General features: G+C 41.0%; 1 protein-coding gene across 2 annotated transcripts; it reads right to left on the reverse strand.

The window, feature by feature from the left end:
* Window positions 1-1,230: 1,230 nt before the first annotated feature.
* On the reverse strand, window positions 1,231-18,342 carry CEP55 (centrosomal protein 55). Of its 2 annotated transcripts, XM_037156682.2 has the most exons (10): window positions 18,242-18,341; window positions 17,956-18,031; window positions 17,335-17,525; window positions 15,203-15,472; window positions 13,571-13,639; window positions 9,408-9,558; window positions 7,587-7,900; window positions 6,347-6,418; window positions 3,923-4,048; window positions 1,231-2,316 (listed from the first exon to the last, which is right to left on the reverse strand). In XM_037156682.2, the coding sequence occupies exons 3-10, from the start codon at window positions 17,515-17,517 to the stop codon at window positions 2,116-2,118; spliced, it is 1,386 nt and encodes a 461-aa protein (XP_037012577.1). In that variant the 5' UTR covers window positions 17,518-17,525; window positions 17,956-18,031; window positions 18,242-18,341; the 3' UTR covers window positions 1,231-2,115. The 2 variants fall into 2 exon arrangements, with proteins under 2 accessions (XP_037012577.1, XP_037012578.1); XM_037156683.2 differs by lacking the exon at window positions 3,923-4,048 and having other exon boundaries at window positions 17,956-18,342.
* Between the last annotated feature and the right edge of the window lie 197 nt (window positions 18,343-18,539).

Genomic DNA, 18,539 nt, shown 5'->3' on the forward strand with positions numbered 1-18,539 from the left:
ACTGTCCAGCTGGCTGGCTGTCAGAGGCTTTTGAGTTGGCTCCTAGCTCTAAAATTTGCTCTGGGATAACAGCAGAGAGCTACATATTGGGAGTACGGAATTGCCTGCACTTGAGGATTACTGACATGATTCTGTACAAATTTTTCACCTACGCATAACATTAAGAAACCAGAGTGGAACTCACTGCTGTGTTTATTGGATTGTTGTTGAGTTACATTACGTGGTTTCTCTGTGAAGGCACTTGGAGGAATCTTTAAGGTCTCAGTACCAGGAACATTACAGTGGCATTTCTCTCGAAGATCAGCTGTATTTCTAAGTTACGTGGATGGTATCCGGAATTGTTTCTGTGCAAACATCTACACAGCTCAGCACCACATTCAGGGCTCACCTGTCAGGTCAGAAGCACTCCATGGCCTGCCTTGGAGCTGCCCTTATGGGTGGCTCCATTTTTTCCCTAATCTTGTTCTCCTATTGCTTTTTCCTACTTCTTTTTACTTTTATCTTAGTATAAGATTTGCATCTTTAGAGTCAGACTGTCAACCTATATTAGAATAAGGTAATATTTAAATAAATGAGCTCCTCTCCCCTACATATAACTTTGTTATAGCACCTTCTACAATGTATTATACTTGCCTGTTTAGATATTGTTCCATTTCTACTAGACTGTATTTTATTATCACTATGTCACTAATATCTAGGCCAGAGCCTCGCACATAGTTAGCACTGAATAAATGTTTGGAGTTGAAATTAAAGGTGGTAGAGAACTGGCATAGCAAAGATTTATGGTGTAGGTGGAGGGATTTGAAAAAGCAGAACTTCTCAGACCAGAGGGATGTAGATCAGGTAGTGTGTTCTGCCATTTTTCTTTCTAATGCAAAAAGCATCCCGCCACTCCAGTTTGGTATCACTTAATGCAGCACACTGTGTGTGGAGAATGCATAAGGGCTTCTGGCATGGTGGGGAGAACGTGGGCGTGGAAGTTGACTTGGAGTTTGAAACCCAAGAACGTCTTTTTGAAAAAAAAGATTGTGGGTATTTTACCTAACTTTTCTGAGCTTCATGTAGTTTTTGATTCCAGTGTATCCTTAACTACCTTATTTTCCACTGTCTGTTACTCTGTAACTCTCTGGCACTTCTCTCTGGGTAGAAATCTTAGAACACTCATTTATATACATACATGCTAGACATATTACAAATTATTAAGTAATTTTATTTTTCCTCCTTTATTACTAACAGTAGCCTAATATTAAGCATTTTAGAAAACCTGAAGAAATAAGTTTTTGATTTACATACACATGTATAAAAATGTATGTTCAGATATGCAAATATCTGCTCATAACATTGCCCAGCTTTAAGAGTGCCAAAAATAAGTACATAGTAGATAAAATACCTGCAAATTAAAACAAGAGCGCTAGGTTTTAACAATTTTAACTGACCAATACGCTGTGCTACTGAAATTCAACGTAAAGTGAGAGCCAGTTAACACGACAGAAAACACTGTGTGGCTACTTGGCAGTATTCCTGCGGCAGAACCTACTTTGTGCTTAGAACATTGCCAGGCTTACCGTTTCGGCAGTAAGCAGCAATAAAGGCGAAGAAAATTCCCAGCTTGTCTAATAACCTCTCTATAATAACAAGGAAAAAATTAAAGTATCACCATCTGTTAACAATGAACTCAATTGAAAGTACATTTATTTATGTACATCAAGTGCTTAGATAAAAAGTGCTCATACAGTAAGATACTTGGTTAATTATCTTTGATTTTTAAAGACCCACAACGCACAAAATATTTGCTTGCCTGTGTGCAGATTTAATTCAGAAACAGTAATCTGAACTGTCTTCCCTCCAGCGAGTACTTTAACATTTAACAGTGCAGCATGTCAGTTGTCTCGGCACATGCCGAAGCCTGAATGGGAACCATCTCAGCGAGGTATTCCCTGCCAAGGAAAATGCAAAGCAGCCCAAAAAATACAGTGATAAACTTCTATACCAGAGTCTCCAAGGTAGATAGGCAGTTTCTTCTATAAGAGGTAAAATAAGGAATTCAAAATGTTCATTTACTGATGTAAGATACAGTATTGAATCTTTTGGCAAAAATAAAAAACAATTATGTTGCTATTCTGAACAGTATTCGACATGGACAAGGAGGTCTCGATGTTCAGTGGCTGGATACTGGGCGCTGCACTTGGGACACTCCACCAGGCTTTCGTTCAGTGCAGCTGTGGGGCTTTTTGGTGAGGCAGCTTTTACTTTGTTTCCAGTCTCTCCTTGGAAAGTGACTCCTGGCTCTGCGAAGGCAAATTCAGGAAGCTGCTTCTGAAAAATCAATGTCACAGGAACACCATTTATATATAAGTTGTACCTGTTCCACAGATGGCTCAGCCACTTCAGCCCTGCAGACAGATTTTCTTTTGAATCTCTGCTCATGGCTATTATGGTGCTAACATATGATGCGGTTATAAATTGCCCAGATTAGCCAGGAAGAACTGCAGTCGGGTGTTGAAATGAGTAGGTTTTATTAAAATGCTTAGAGCCAAATGTAAAGGTCCCGGCCTGTGTGCAAGGCGGACAGAATTTGCTAGTTTGAGTAAGAGGAGCACTTCAGCAGTAAAGAACTACATGGGATTAAGAGCAGCACAGAATTTTAGCAGATCAAACAAGTTAAACACAGAAAAGACTAATTGTGTAATAATACCTGTGAGACTTGCCTTTTTTATGTTTTCTGAGGAACTTAGAAAAAAGCTTAAAAACTAGTATTTTACAACATCCCGCCAAGATGACAGACAGTAGGAACAGAAAGAAAGTACAGGAAAGTGATGGATTCTTCTGTATGCCCTCCGGCCTCCTGTACTTTGAAAAGCAGTCATTAACAGAAATGAATGATAAATTTCAACTTCAAATATTATAAGTGGTCAAAATCAGTAACACACTAAAGGACAGAGCCAAAAATACATTTTCTTTATATACGTAAAGAAGTCACAAATGTTTTTTTTAAAAAACGATTGCTTTTTTCTTTTTTGAAAACTGAGTAATTCCGTTTGTAACATTCTGTCACCTGCAAACGTTCTGCAGTACCAGGATGGCATGTACAGTATGTGCTACGGGACACACAGACACAGGCCACAGCAGGTCTGGTCCAAAGCAACATGAAAACGGGCAAGTCAAAACCCACTCCCCCAGAGAACCAGTGTTATAGAAAAGGTTTGTGTTTTTAAAGACTATGTGTTCCCAGACAACGGCATGGTGATGATCAGAAGTGGGGGGGGGGGGTAGGAGAAGGTAAAGAGGGGAGAAGGTGATGGAAGAATTGACTTGGAGTGATGAACACACAATACTATAAATATAGATGATGTATGACAGAATTGTACGCCTGAAACCTATGTAATTTTATTAACCAATGTCACCCCTGATTAATTTGGTAAAAAAAGTGAAGACAAAAGATTATGAGTTCAGAAAAAAAATTATTATGTGTTCTGGGTAACTCACAAAATATGCTTAACTCAGTATGTTTAAAACACTGTATTAACAGTAATAGTCCACTATCCCTAAGAACAGCATTTCTTTCTTTCTTTCTTTTTAAGTAGAACACTAATTCCCTCCCACTCCCTCCCCCCCTCCCTCAGGCCAGGCACTTTTGTGTGCCTCTCCAGTCCCAGCCCAGGGTGGGTGGGGGACAGCCCCAGGCAGGGTAATGTAATGATTACCAAGAGCTACACAATGTCCCCTTCCTGTGCTCTGAACTGATGCTCAAAGGGCAGCTGCTTCAAATGGGGCGGGGGCTCTGCCTGCTGACTGAGGAACAGCTGTTCTTTAAGCAATATCCTCCTAGTGCAGGAACCGGGCGATATATAAATGGAAAGAAAGCAGAAAGAGAAAGAAGAAAATAAGCTTTAAGTTTAACCTTTAACCATTCTAGACTCACCAAGGATTCCAACTGTGTTATTTGATTTCTTGCTTTTTGAAGCTCCGTAACAATTACATGCAATTGATGCTGCATATTTTGACGGTCAAGTTTTTCATTTTCGAAGTCTAAAGTACATGCCTGAATCTGGAGAAATGCCCAGGACAAGACAGTTACAGCTGGTATAAACTGTCCAGTTTTCATGACTGGATACTTGCATTTTTTAAAGTAGCACAAGAAGCAAACATTTGTTGTAGTATCAGAGCAAGAAGTCAACTGAGCACAGTGAGATACTGATAAATATAATCTTACCAACAGAATAATTAAACAAAATAGAAACGGAAGTGTAGATACATAGAACAGACCGATAGCTGTCAGAGGGGAAAGGGTTTAGGAGGCTCGGTAAAAAAAAGGGCAAGATATTAAGGAAAAATATATGTGCATGACGCACAGACACGGACAACAGTATGGCGGCATCTCCGGCTGGGAAGGGAGGGGGGATTGGAGTGGTAAAGGAGGGATAAATGGGGGCGGAAAGGGGCTTGACTTTAGGTAGTGAGTGCACAATGCAGTGTGCAGGTGATGTTTTATTGACTTGTACACTTGAAACCTGTGTGGTTTTGTGAACCAATATTGATACAGGGTGCAGCCAGGGGGGGCCCCAAAAAAAGATTTGGAATGGTGTCCAGAATTCAAAGTGTATAGGAATATTGGAGAGACATATTAAGATGTCCTCACCGCCCCCGCCCCCCCAAGGGATGAATGGAGCCAGGCCATTGAGAGCTATTTTGCATAGCAACAGTTTTGGAGCTAACCTCCGGAGGAATGGTTATTTAACATATCTATAACCTTTAACTGGTTTCATAGATATGTTAAATAGCTGTGGCCAAGTTTGGAGCCAAGGAGGAGGGAGAAGGTGGTGGCAGAGACTCAGAATGTAACTAGGGTCGGCGCTCCTGAGAAGGGAGAAGGTAGTGAGCAGGGGACTCAAAATGGAACTAGCAGGGACTGAGGATGGAACTAGGGGGACTCAAGATGGGAACTAAGGTCTGCTCTCCTGAGTGAGTGGACTGGGACTCAGGAGAATGTAACTAGGGTCGGCGCTCCTGAGTGAGAAGGCCTGTGTGAGAGCTTGAAAAAGACTGGCTCCAGGACATGAAGGGTCCCCGCTTGGCCAGATGAGAGAGAGCAACGCGGTTTCAGCAGAGTGAGGACCCCCTCTTGGTGAGGTGAAAGAGGGAGCCACGTGGTTTTGGCAGGGTGCGGACCCCCTCTTTCCCAGGTGAAAGGGAAAAACCACGCAGCTTTGCCAGAATGGGGATCCCTGCAGCCAGGTGAAGAAGACAGCCACATGCTTTTGGTGGAGTGCGGACTCCTGCAGCTTTGGTAGAAGAGGCCCACGCGGCTTTGGGGTGCCCCCCTTTGGCTGCGGGGCCTGAAAAAGCAAGAGAGACTTTGACTGGAACTGGGTACAAAGAACTCTTGCCAGTGGACCATGAGAGGGTACCACAGTACTTTGGATTAACTCGAGATCCGGCACAGTGACACAGCTGACGGTGCCAGCGGCCTGCAACACAGACGTGTGCTCTTTTCCTGATTTACGGTACCCAGAGTTGGGACAGTGGGAGAAGGGAGCGCTGTGTGGGTGTAGGTGTATACATAAAGGACTTTGATATTTTAGTGGTGGCATTAGGCCTGAATAGCATTAAATAAACATTTTGTTTCCTTTTCACAAATCTCTGGCATTAAGAGATGTCTTTCCAATTGGCGGCGGACAGAAGGGCCCAGTAGATATTAGTATTTTGTTTTTGGGAGGGGCCCCTGTTGTAAAGCAGTTTTGGGCATCCCTAGGTGGGCCAAATATTGTATTGCCCCTCCCTCGGACCACCTCCTCTTGTTGTTCGGTAACAATATCACCCTGATAAATTCAATAAAACATTAAAATAAAAAAGAAGTTTATGGTTGAGGACTTGGTTGATCCAAGGAGCAAAAAGCCAATGTCTGAGGTATAGGTATCTCCCCCACCACTTGTTTTAATGTGGAAGGGAGAGAAGGGGAAGAGATGGTTGCTCCCAGGTCTGGAATGTGCTAAAGATCTCTGGTCTGTACTCTCGGACTAAATGGTGTCTCTCAGTTCTGCTTGAAGTGATGAGGCAGCCCTGTTAAGGAGACCCTGTCAGGCTAGAGTCGGAACTGCAAAGCTGTTTGGGGAAGAATAGCATTTGCCAAGGTGAACATCTACCCGTCAAGAAAAATGCTGCCTTCGCTCAGTGAATGTGTTAGACTAACAACAGTAACAGGAATATATGGTAGCACAGATAAAGTTTTTTTAAAAAAACATTTTCCACAACTTTCAAATGGCTCTTCACAGAACAGTGTAAACATGAGGGAAAATTCCATTTTCTAATGGGTGATATCAGATTTAGAAGCAACCCCAGCGAGTACCTGTTGTTCCAACAGAGCTACCCTTGTTTGTTCCTCTTGCTGCTTTATCAGAGACGTGTAAAGAACCTGGACCTGCAGGGTGTAAACAGAGACAGTGTGGTCACATCCAGCCTTTCTATTGCTTGACCCCGAGGCATGAGCACTCACGAGTCTCACATCCCTAATCAGAACACCACCTGCTAGTCTGAGTGAGTCACTCCAGCTGGGGGTTGATGGCTATTGATGCCAGCAGCTGAGCAGTGCCGCCGGGACTGTGAGCTCCTGGGGGCAGAGACTGAAAGCTGAGGAACAGCACAAACCCTGCAGTGGCCACACCCACTGTTCTGGAGGTTCTGACGTCTAATCTACTAATATCTCTGAGTAGGATAATAGCTGGCAGGGCCTCCCCTCCTTGGCCACAGAGTTTGGAGCAAAATTCTCCATCATTTTTGCATGATCTTTCACAGATATTACTGCTTACACCTGTAGGCAGAGGTGAGCGTGGTGAAGACTAAGAGGGCACATGTTACAGATGATTTCCCACGCCCTCAACTTTGATCATTTTTAAAATTACTGTTCTGACAGCAGCAATCACTAACACATTCCTTTGGTTTACAAACCTGTTCTACATTCTCTCGGTTGCCCCTCACAAAAACCCTGTGAGGTGAGAAGAAATTATTAATTTGACACATGATTAACCTGCAGGTCAGAGAAGTTAGGGGATTTGCCTAAGGCCACACACATCTTGGACTAGGGCCCAGGTGTAGATCCCAAATACTGTTCTCAAAATCCAGACTCAGGGACTTCAATACCCTGGCATAAAGCTGGGAGTGTGAGAACACAGAAGGGGCCACAGGAATGGCACGTAAGCACAGTGCCACAGTCACGGCCTAGGAGTCAGCCTTGATTCCTCTGTAAATCTTTGGGCTTCTTCTCTCAGGGGCTTTAAAGTGTGTGTGAGCTCCTCTGGCTGGAGAGCCACTTACCACTCTGGTCCCTTCTTGTCACCAGGTCTTTGTCCAAACACCATCTCCTCTCTGAGGCCTTCCCTGGCCCCAGTTCCTCTTCGTCAGATTATCCAGTGTTACTGTCTTTAGTTTCTTGTTTATAGCCTATTTCCACTCTAAATATCAATACCCGCAACAGGGCCAGGATTGTTTTGTCCCTTGCTGTTTCCCCAGTGGTTAAAGTAGTCCCTGACAGTAAGTACAGTGAGAAATCTGCATTATGAATCATGGAAAACCTTCTCGGTTGGGCTCACCTGAGACAAGAGCTCTCCAGATCTCGTCTTCTCCGCTTCGAGTCTTCTCCTGGCAGCATCATTCTCATCCTGGAGCCTCTGTATCTTCTCTGTTTTATGCCTGTCATCTTCCAGATGTTGTATATTTGCCTTTCTTTGTGAACACAACAGTTTATTTAAATCTTGAATTTCTTTCTGGGTTTCTTCGTATTTTCTTTGAAATTCACTAAGTTCAAAATTCAGCTGAGTTATGGTTTGTCGTTCAACCTCAAGATCTTTTTTTGCACTTGCCAAGAGGTAGTGGTAATGTTTTTGTTTTTCTTCTTGAAGATAACCTGTGACAAACACAGCAGGGCAAGATTCACTTTATGAAATATGTAATATTCCTGAAAGGATAAAGATAAACCCAGCTCTATAAACAAGGTCACATTATTTCCTCACTTTACAAAACGAAGGGTCAAGAGGCAGGACTGATATTTGATGGGACAAAAACACAAGTCCATGTATGTTGTTGAAATTATAACACTGGTAACTAAAAGGACTAAAAACAGTAACATAACTATTCTATGGAAAGGGACAGTCACTAATGTCTAGAGAAGATAAATATTAGCTCATTACTGATAGGTGAAATCATTACCAACATTAAAAAAACAGAAATGTTAACAGCAGCTGCCCTGATTGGAGGAAACAGAGACCAGGATGAGATGGGGAAGGTGGAGCAGGACCCTCTGGTACTATTAAATATTTTAGCAAACAATTATTACCTTGATAACACAAACACACACACAAACCCCTATGTCGCCAACAAAAACAAAGACTTAGCCCATAACTAAAATCCTACTTTCATATTTAGTAACCTTGTAAAGATATTACAGTAGTAACTTTGTCCCCTTAGGGATAAACAGCTTTGAATCATCTCCAGGCACATTCCTTTTATAGTTTCTTTCTAGCATTAGCTTCATTTTAAACACTCAAGAGCCTTTCTTGCCTTTCTTTAGCCTTCTGTCTGTGTAAGTCAAGGCTTCCTTCCTGTCAGGGCGCTCGGTCACTTAGTGAGCGATTTGCATGGGGTTTCTCTTCTGTTCCTAGATTGTCACCTGTAAGATGAGTAATGACTCTCTGCCCCATCTGCTAGGGTTCTTGTGAAACTCAGCTGAGAGCAATGTTAGGGAAAATGCAAAGCACTCGGCAAAAAAACCAAAAACCAAAAAACACAGCATCATTAACAAGAAACTTCATCTCAATTCTGTGGTGAGATTCAAATGACTGAAGTGTCACCTATAAAATGTATCCTTTCTCCCAGGACTGATATGATAATTCGTGACAAGGCAGTTCTGGGGGCAATAAAGTTGGAGAAGTGCTTTGAAGGAGGGGAGGACACGCACAGTGGAGAAAATGTGATGTGCCTTCCAAGCTGCTGGAGATCCCTTTACCCTGGTGCCCTTGGCCGCCTTTTATCAGAAAACAATGGGAAATAAAACAGACCAGCCAAAACGGCATTTCTTCAGAATTCCATTTTAGTAAGACTCGCTCTTATTTTCCTTTCTTTTAAAAATTTTGTAAAAATATTTATTGATTTTAGAAAGAGGAAGGGGAAAAAGAGAGAAAAATTTGTTGCCCCTCTTATTTATGCATTCATCAGTTGATTCTAGTATGTGCACTAATAGGGGATCAAACCCACAACCTTGGTATATGGAGACAATGCTCTTACCAACTGAGCTACCTGGCTAGGTAGCTTATTTTATTTTCTAACACACACCTATAAAATCTAAAACTGAGGAATCTCTCCTTTTGGAAACTGTCAGACAGAACTGTCCCAAAAGACCATGTTTATACCAGTACCTTCTGATTCAGTCTTTTTTGTCTGCTGGGGGAGTGAATGGGCAGCTGTTTCTGATTTCTGTTGCAACTCATGGATTTTTGCTAGAAGTCCTTTTACGTAGACCTCTCGCTGTTGATCATACACAAGCCATTGCTGATTTTTCTCCAGAGCCTCAATGTGAAAGAAAATCAATTATAAACATTATTACAATAATAACAAAATAGAAATTAAAAAAGCAAAATCTGAAAATAAGCAAGGAAGCCCAAGTGATGTAGTCTTTTCTAGCACATAAAAATTCTTATGGCTCACAGAAGAATTCACTCATTAGTTCCAAATGTATAAACAGAACTACCAAACTGTCATCTGCATAGATGTGAGATCTTGCTTCCTGGCATGTCGACAGTTTGGCTCAAATAAACTATTTTAAAAATTCTCTACAGGTTTAGGTGTTTCTTACATCGACAAACCTTTTGTAATAAAATGATCATAGCTATTTCTATAATCTCACAAGTTCTTAATATGCACCCCAGTGTCACAATTCATCCCAGACCTGTTGTAACTTACTGTGATTTATCAGTGACTGAAATAGCAGCCAGGATACCCAAGTTCATAGGCTTCAGAGCTGCCAGAAAGAGCTGGTACAAGCATGAAGTTCTTAACACATGTTGCATGGTGAAGCCTTACTGGAGTACAACAAACAAACTGGAATATATTTTCCAAGGTGTTCAGTTCTTTTTGAATCACCCTACTGTTATAGGTGTACTGTAAAAGGAGGGCTCCCTTTCTCCACAAGCCGGCATCTCACTCTACAGGGGTGAGGTGGGTTAAGTCGTAAGAAATATAGTGGAAGGTTCTGGTTGTATATCAAGGCATCTTCCTTCAGGTAAGAAATTCTACTCTTTAAAGACATAGGCAGTTGAACTGCACCTCCAAAAAGATCTATATATATGAAAACTCTAAGACTAGGGAGTTCCTCCAACCTTTGCCAGGCCCCTTTCATGAACATCCTGCAAACTCCTGAGCAAAGCGTCTAGGTGTGGGGCTTGAGGGAATTCCAGTGTCTGTTCTCCGTAAAGCTAGGAAATGGATCAGGGAGACAGGCAACTTCTGGATCAAAGACCTAGTCCAGGGCCTGGCTGGTGTAGCTCAGTGGATTGAGTGTGGGCTGCGAACCAAAGACCTAGTCCAGGGCCCTCCAGCCACTTGACCACTTTTCTCTCTGGCCCTGTCAGGCAGTTATATTTTTTCTTCTCAATGACTTTAAAGTTCATTTATCAAACAAAGATACTGTGTATTCACTCTACATTATATAGGATACTCAAATTTAGTTGATAAAGAAATGTAGCACTGTATGAGTCAAAAGCCCACACGTATCCAAATATTTATAAATCCTACATTTGAGAATAAAAATACCTAATTTTATACCAAATTTTAGGCTTTCCATATTTAAGAAATATTTTAATATAAATAATTTAAGTTAGCATTGAATAGTCATGCAAATTTTCTTCTTTTGAAGAAAACTGTCCATATACAACTAAGTGTGAGGAACAAAGCTGTGGGTTGATATAAGATTTGAGAGGCACCACTCTGAAAGTTCACATGATGGTGACGTCCCTTACAGTAGTAAACACTTCTTCACACCCGGCCTCTTCTCACCGACCCTGTTCATCTGCATTCTTCTTTTCAATAGCATCAGTAAAGGGGTTTGATAGCTATCAGTAAGTGTCGATATTAGGAGTTTTACGCTTTAGAGTCACCATTGCATTAGTGCCCCCCCCGCCCCGTCTCATCATCTCCAGGCCCGTCCAGCACACCTTCACATGTCCATCCGAGTTACAGTAAAAATGCGGAGCAAGTGTGGGCAGAAGTGAAGCCCGTGGAGTGCTACTAAAGCTCTTCCTCCGGCTGCACACATCCACTAAACGTTCCTTAGACAAAAACTTCAACCTAGACTAAATGTTAGCCTCTACCGGAGGAATAAAAACGCAGGTCAGATGACAGAACTGGATTATGGGTAGGGTCCGTATTACATTTATTAAAGTTGCTATCTGTACTTCAGTCATGTAAGAGAATATCATCGTTCTTAGGAATAAAAAAGTATACAGGCTCAAAGTGTAAAGTATATGAGAATTGTAAATATAAATACATCCATATGCAACTTGCTCTCAAATGGCTCAGATAAAAATAAAGTGTACGTGTGGGGGTGGGGACCGAAAGAAAGCGCAGAGGAGGGTAAAACATTACTAATGACAGAATCTGGTTTACTCGGTAAGTGGGTGTGTTATGTACCATTTTCATTCTTGTCACTTTTCTATAAATTAGAATTTTTTCCAAATAAAAGATTTGAAAATAATTATTTCTCTTCCCTAAAATGAGATTTTTTAAACAACAAAGAGCAGGACACGCCTGTGAAAACTGCCTTTTAGCTATTTGGTTTGATTTGGTTCAAAAGTTGCTGATGCCAGACAACATTGACATCGTTAACGTGATTATTTCAAAACGTTGGCCAGACCTAAATGTAGCTGAGGAGGGATACAACTAGCCTTACAGAAGGCAAGCGTAGGGCTTCAGGGCTTCTTCTGGCATAACACTGACCTTGAAGTAGGTAGGCAGACTTCCACAGGAAGTTTTGTGGGAGCGTTGCGGAGGGGCACGGGACTAGAACTGCTGACCTCTCAAAAGCTGACTAGTGTTAGGAGTCTGTGGACTATCAGGAGTGAGACTTCTCTATTCTACTCCCTAAGTCCTCCAACTACAATTTTCCTCCCCATCTTAAAAGATCTGCAGAGATTGCAGTGACAACCAGAGCTAAACCACCTCTTGTTTATTAGAGGTAAGTTGTTGGTTCTCAAAGGATGGCCCTTGAACCACCAGCAAGAGCAGTAGCCGCCGCAGCAGCAGGAGCTCATTGGAAGTCCGGAATCTCAGGTTCTATCCAGACCAAAGAAATCAGAATCTGCATTTGATGACGATCCTCTAGATTTATGTGTACTTTGAAGTTTGAGAGGCATCGCTCAATCTACACCATTTGAAGGTGAGTTAGGTTAATTTTACTCCATTTATCTAAAAGCCTTTCTGAGGTAAAAAAAAAAAAAAAGCAGAGAAGTACAATGTATTCCTTTAATAATGTAGGAAGATAGAACAAAAAACTGCGTATAAGCATGTAACATTTTTAAGTGAATTTTATAAAAAGAACCATTATCTAAAAATAACTTTTGTTTATATTTGAAGCAGATAGTGCTGAGAAGCCTAAAAATTACATAGGAGTTTTAAGAAAATAGCATGTATTTTTCAGGTTCTTTGCTAAAGGAAACGTTAGTAAAATTCACACAAGATTCCATTTGGTCATTCTTTCAACTGTTCTGGATGCTGGGGATGATATGCCAGACAAAAACCTTAGTTAATGGTTCTTTAAAAACCATGTTTCTTCTTTATTTTAGTTACCTCTAAGTAAATTATTTTGAAAAAGGTACTATAGGACCCCACTATACAGACACTCAACAGATTTAAATTCTTCTTTTGAAGATCAAATAGGCCACAAAGTACACTTGCTAGATAAAACAGGAATCTTAAGAGCATACTTAGGTCAGGGTAGACATACCAGTAGTATTTCTAGAATCAAAATACTTACCTAATGGTGTAGTAATTAAATCAAGAATTTCATACTTTCTATATTTAATCCTAAAACTTGAAAAAATACACTGTGAATAGTAGTCCTGTATCCTCAATTTAATTCCCAATGACACCTACCAATCCATTTAAGATATGTTTAAAATAATATGGCTCCACCATATATTGATAATAATTTCATATCACATTCTAGAGAAAAGAGGTATTGAGTATACAAAAAATGTGTTTTCCTTTTCAAACTATTACATTATAATAAGAAAATAGCTGGGCAAATTAGATTTAAATGGAGAAGAGTGTTACTGAGGTATTTGGTAGTGATGGGTGATTTCTAGGGCTTTCTAGCCAATGAGACCATGATTAGAAGAACTGGTCCTCTTAAATACCTGGAGACTAAAGGTAGTCAGTCATCTACAGAAATGATCTCAAACCACTCAGTTCTCTATTGCAACAAGTTTTTTTCAACTCACGGCATCAGTGCTGTCAAATTCCATGAAATTTATGAATGAAATTAGTCCTCTTTAGCCATAATTTAATAATAGGAAAAGGAACTTACATCTCTCAGCTGTAGTTCAGTTTCATGAATATTATTCATTGATGAGTTGAAGCAGTTTGTAGTTTCAGTCTGTAAATAACCCAATATTAGTTAATATCACAAATTTAATAATAATAGAAGCTTCCTCATTCTACTTCAAGGGGCTCCCTAAATCCAGACCTTATACATGCCGGTGAACCTCATGCCAGGTGAAGGTGCCAGAGCAGAATTAAGAGTTTCTAGAAGTGCACTAAGTGGATTGAAAACCGTGAGATTTCAGATCTAATGTGACAGTGAGGTCATCTGGACCCCAGGACCACCGGAAGAGCCCTCAGCACATATGAGTAGCTCAGTGTTTTGTCACCAAAAGGAGACAAAACAAAACTGGGCTATTTAAATGAAATCTGGAAAATGGTAACTTGTCAAACAGAAGATAAAAGTTGTTTTCTAAGAATTATGTTTATATTGGTAAGGTGTTATTACTAGTTCATATAGATTATGTAGAACTTAAAGCTTCTTTTTTTCATTTTCTCATAAAGGAAAAAAGAGGGGAACTAGATAGTTAGGTATCTAGACCGGCCAACAAAACGCACAGAAGGCAGTATTCAGTCCTTATGTGAATGCTGGCAAGGCGATTCAAAATGTTTTTTTTCTCAAAGGTACTCTAGATATTCACCCTAATATGTAGCCCTTTCTCCCTCTAAATTTAGTTCTCTAGGTGGAAACTATAACAGACAGGTCACCAAACTGCTCTCCTTTTCCCCTGGGTGCACCGTAGACAACGTTTCCCAGCCTTTCCTGTGGTTAGGGAGGCCCTGAAACTGAATTCTGTCCAATGGGATGTGGGCAGAAGTGATATATGCCAAGACCATGCCTGGCCCCAAACCCTCCCCAGTTTTCCACCAGCTCTCTCTAGCTCACAGCTGTATAAAAGGATCTTCCCCTGATGGAAGACTCAGCCATTAAGGGACAAGAGGTGGAGGGAAAGAAATAATCTTTGAGTGACTTTGTGGAGCAAAGCCTCCTCCACTCCAACCTGCGCTAGACTGTGACATGAGGGAAAAATAAACATTTGTTGTAGAAGACTGAGATCTGAAGGTGGTTTGTTATAGCAATTAGACATGCTGAGTAAAATAGAAATTAATAGTGAAGCCCTGACCAGATAGCCCAGCTGATTAGAACATTGACCTCATATGCTAAGGTTGCGAGTTGGATCTCCAGTCAGGGCACATAGAAGAAGCAACCAATAAATGCATAGTGAACGGAACAATAAATCAATGTTTCTCTCTCTAAAAAAAAAAATCAATAAATATAATCTGGCTGGTGTGGCTCAGTGGGATGAGTGCTGGCCTACAAACCAAAAGGTCACCGGTTCAATTCCTAGTCAGGTCACATGCGGAGGTTGTGGGCTGGGTTCCTGGTTGGGGGCATGTGAGAGGCATCTGATTGATGTTTTTCTCACACATCAATCTTTCTCTCCCTCTCCATCTCCCTCCCTTCCCTTCTCAAAAATAAATAAAACCTTTTTTAAAATCAGTAAATAAAAATTCTAAAAAAGAAAATAGTGGATAGCCCACACAATTTTTTAAAAGATTTTTTTTGTGATTTTAAAAGAAAGGGAAAAAAATCTGGGCTTAAAGAAATTATTAGTACCTGTGATGAATGAACTGCTTTGGTTTCAAGTTCAGCGAGTCTTGCAGTTGTAGTAGACAGTTGTTTTTTCAACAGATCTGTCTCTTCAGACAAGGATTTCAACAGTTGCTCCCTCCTTTCACCTTCCTTTGTTTTCTCCTCCAGCTGTTCCAGCAACACATTAGTGCTATATTTGGTTTTCAGCTGGTCTCTGAGTCGCTGTATCTCCTTGTCCTTCTCAGTAAGATGAAGAGCATTCTTCTGCCTCTCAGCTTCAAGGAACTGAATTTTCTAGATATAAACTAAGAAGAATCTTAGAGCAGAGCCAGGTCAAACAGGAAAGTAAATGATATACTACAACAAACATTTATGAAGTGTTTACTATATATCAAATCAGCACTGTACTAGATACCAGGGCCAAAAAGATGATGAAGCCAAGATCTTATGCTCAGAGAGCTCAGGGAGGTACACTAATACATTAATGCAATATGGTTAAGTGCTGTGGTTAAGATATGAATAAAATGGATGGGACATGGACTCAGAAAGGAGAAACCAGCTCTGTCAAGAGTGGTGAGAGAAAGCTATAGATAGAAAAACTGGCTGTCTCACATGAGCATCTGATAATCACCCCTTCATCATACCAGTGCTAATGATCTTAAACACTAACAGTCGATGAGATGTGTGCTCACTGATGAACTTGAAACAACAGAACTTAAAAATTACAGAACGTTTACACCTGGATAAAAATGCATTCATTAACTTGCTTTTTGTTAATAAATGATTTGGTATCCAATCTAGAAGATGGTCTTCAAAGGAGTGTTCAACATTTTAAAGTACTTGGAAGATAAAGAAGGCATGCTTGTTGTACTGCTGCTGGCATAAGAGAGAGAGCACCAATGGAGATGACAGAATAAGGTAGCAGAATAATTTTACATACTAACAAGGTAAAAACATCATAAAACTAACCCCCCACACCGTGGAGGGGGGCGGCATGGGATAGGGGGAAAAGCAATTGTTCAAATACAAAATTGGGAAAATTGAGATGGATGGTTGTGTGAAAATGACGAGGGATTTCAGTTAACTACAAGCTTAAGAGAAGGCAGCAGTATGCTACAGTTACAATAAAAGCCAATACAATTTTAGGTTTTTGTGGAATACAGCATCCCATCTGGAAATAAGGGTACCATTCCACCTGTGTTTGCCACTGTGAACAGTACTGGATGCAGAATTCAGAAAGGATGTGAACACACCAACAACTATTCAGGAAAGTGACCAGGATAATAAGAACCCAGAAAAGCTGAATAATATGGGGTTGGTCTACAGAAAAGTAAGAGGAAGAAGCAAGTTTTTCTCAAATATCTGAAAAGGTGTCAGTTGTTATTAAAAACATACTTGTTCTGTGTAGCTTTAATGGGCACAATTAGAACAAATGGGTAGAAGTTACAGGAAGTTTAGTTTCAATTGATTATAAAGGAGCAGAGATTTGACAACCGATGCTTGTCAAAAGTGGAATGAACTGATCTTTCAGGGAAGCTATCAGATTCCTTCATGGGATTGCAAAATAATCTTTACATCTAAGAACTGATGATAGATCACTTTTCAATGCTTGAGTAAGTATCTACCTCAGTATATGTTGTTAAAAATAATAAGGCATTTGGTTTTATGATATGCCTATAAAATAGAATTTAAAGAAATCCAATGATGCTATTTAATACAGGCCACTTATTTTCTAACTTTCATAATAAAAGTACTATTATAAAATACATCAAAATCAAATTAATGATTAAAGTTTTAAATCTTTCCAGTTCTAATGAATTCCCAACTGCTTTAATGACTATGGCACAACAAACTGAAAATTAGGGAACCTGAAATATAGTTTAAAAGAATGCAAAATGTCAATATATGTAATGATTTTATCCCAAAAGAACAAGAAAACAAAGATTACTTGGAGAGCAGCCAATACACACAATAAAATAGAATTTAAACATTCATATTAACATCTGAACTCCATGTAACCCTTTGAAAAAATCAGATTTGATTTTTTACATTTCATAAACTAACAGAAAAGCTAGGTTATATTATTAATGGGGAAATACTTTCTCATCTCCTGCCATAAAGCGTACTACAATCAAAAGGGTTTTAAGGTCACTTACCTCCAAAAGCCTGTGTCTCTCTTGATCAGTCAGCTTTCCTCTTCCACTTGTGATTTCATCCACTGATGTTTGTAAGGCTGCAGTCTTTCCCCTAAATTTTTCCAATGCAGTTTCTGATTTGGAGCTATTAGACTTTGATCCCCATTTACTTTTAATTAAATCTTTGGGACTTCTGGAGGACATCTCTGAAACTGTGAAAATAAAAACAATGATAGTTTATAAATATGAGTTTAGAAGCTCAGAGCTCAGGTTTAAAAAGGTCTAATAACCTGTTTACTAAATAGAAGAACCCTTCTATGAAGACAAGTGATGTGGCTAAGCGGCTAGGGTGTGGGAGAGGAAATAGGGGCTGAACCTTGGGCTGTTTTTGTCAGGCGCAGGTGCTCACAAAACACTTACAGATGTGCGGACAGGAGATGACCAAAGAAACATTTCAATTAATCCAGCAAACTGCACAAGGCATCGATTACAGGCTACATCATCTACAAGTGGAGGCAAATCTTACAAAGCCCTCACATAAAGACTTCACAGGGGAGGCGGACAGGCAAAATAAAAGTGCAAAAAGAGGCTCTTTCTTTCTCTCAAGACATGGAAATACTTGTTAATCAGCAAAATGCTCACCTAAGGAAAGAGTTTGGCCAAGTCACTTGGTCTCACTGCGCCCGTCTGTAAGAGGATGATAATACCGACCGCAAAGCTGAAAGAAGGAATCGAAACCACAACGGTCGTGAGGCGCCCAGCCCGGTGCCCCGAAAAGTCGGCTTCAATAAGGCGGGCAGAGATTGAGTCCCAGAGGACGTGATCTGCTCACTGATCCCGCCTCCCTGGGTCCGGCTCGTCTCGGGACTAGGGCACCTGGCTGCGCCTCGCCAACCTCCACGGACGCCTCCCAGCGGGTTGCCAGCACCTGAGATGAAAAACGGAGTGCAGGTCTGACCAGCGACACCTCCGGAGACAACGCCGCTTCCGGGAGTTTGAATCCCGCGGCTGCGGGGCGGAGCACGTCACTGCCGGCCCCGCTGCAGCGGGGAGGAAGGAGGAACAGGCACGCGCGGTGGGGCCGCCGCTCCCCGATTCGCTGCGATCTTCGAGGGGAGGGGCCTGGAACCTGAGTGTGGAGGGTGGGGCGGGGCGGAGGTGAGCCGGGGGCGGGGCGGGCGGGGCGGGGCGGGTGGAGTTGACTACGGGAACGCCTTCTCCCAGGT

Source organism: Artibeus jamaicensis, unplaced genomic scaffold (genome assembly GCF_021234435.1).
Source record: "Artibeus jamaicensis isolate MK-2021 breed Jamaican fruit bat unplaced genomic scaffold, CSHL_Jam_final contig_332, whole genome shotgun sequence".
In the NCBI taxonomy this organism is placed as follows: Eukaryota; Metazoa; Chordata; class Mammalia; order Chiroptera; family Phyllostomidae; genus Artibeus; species Artibeus jamaicensis.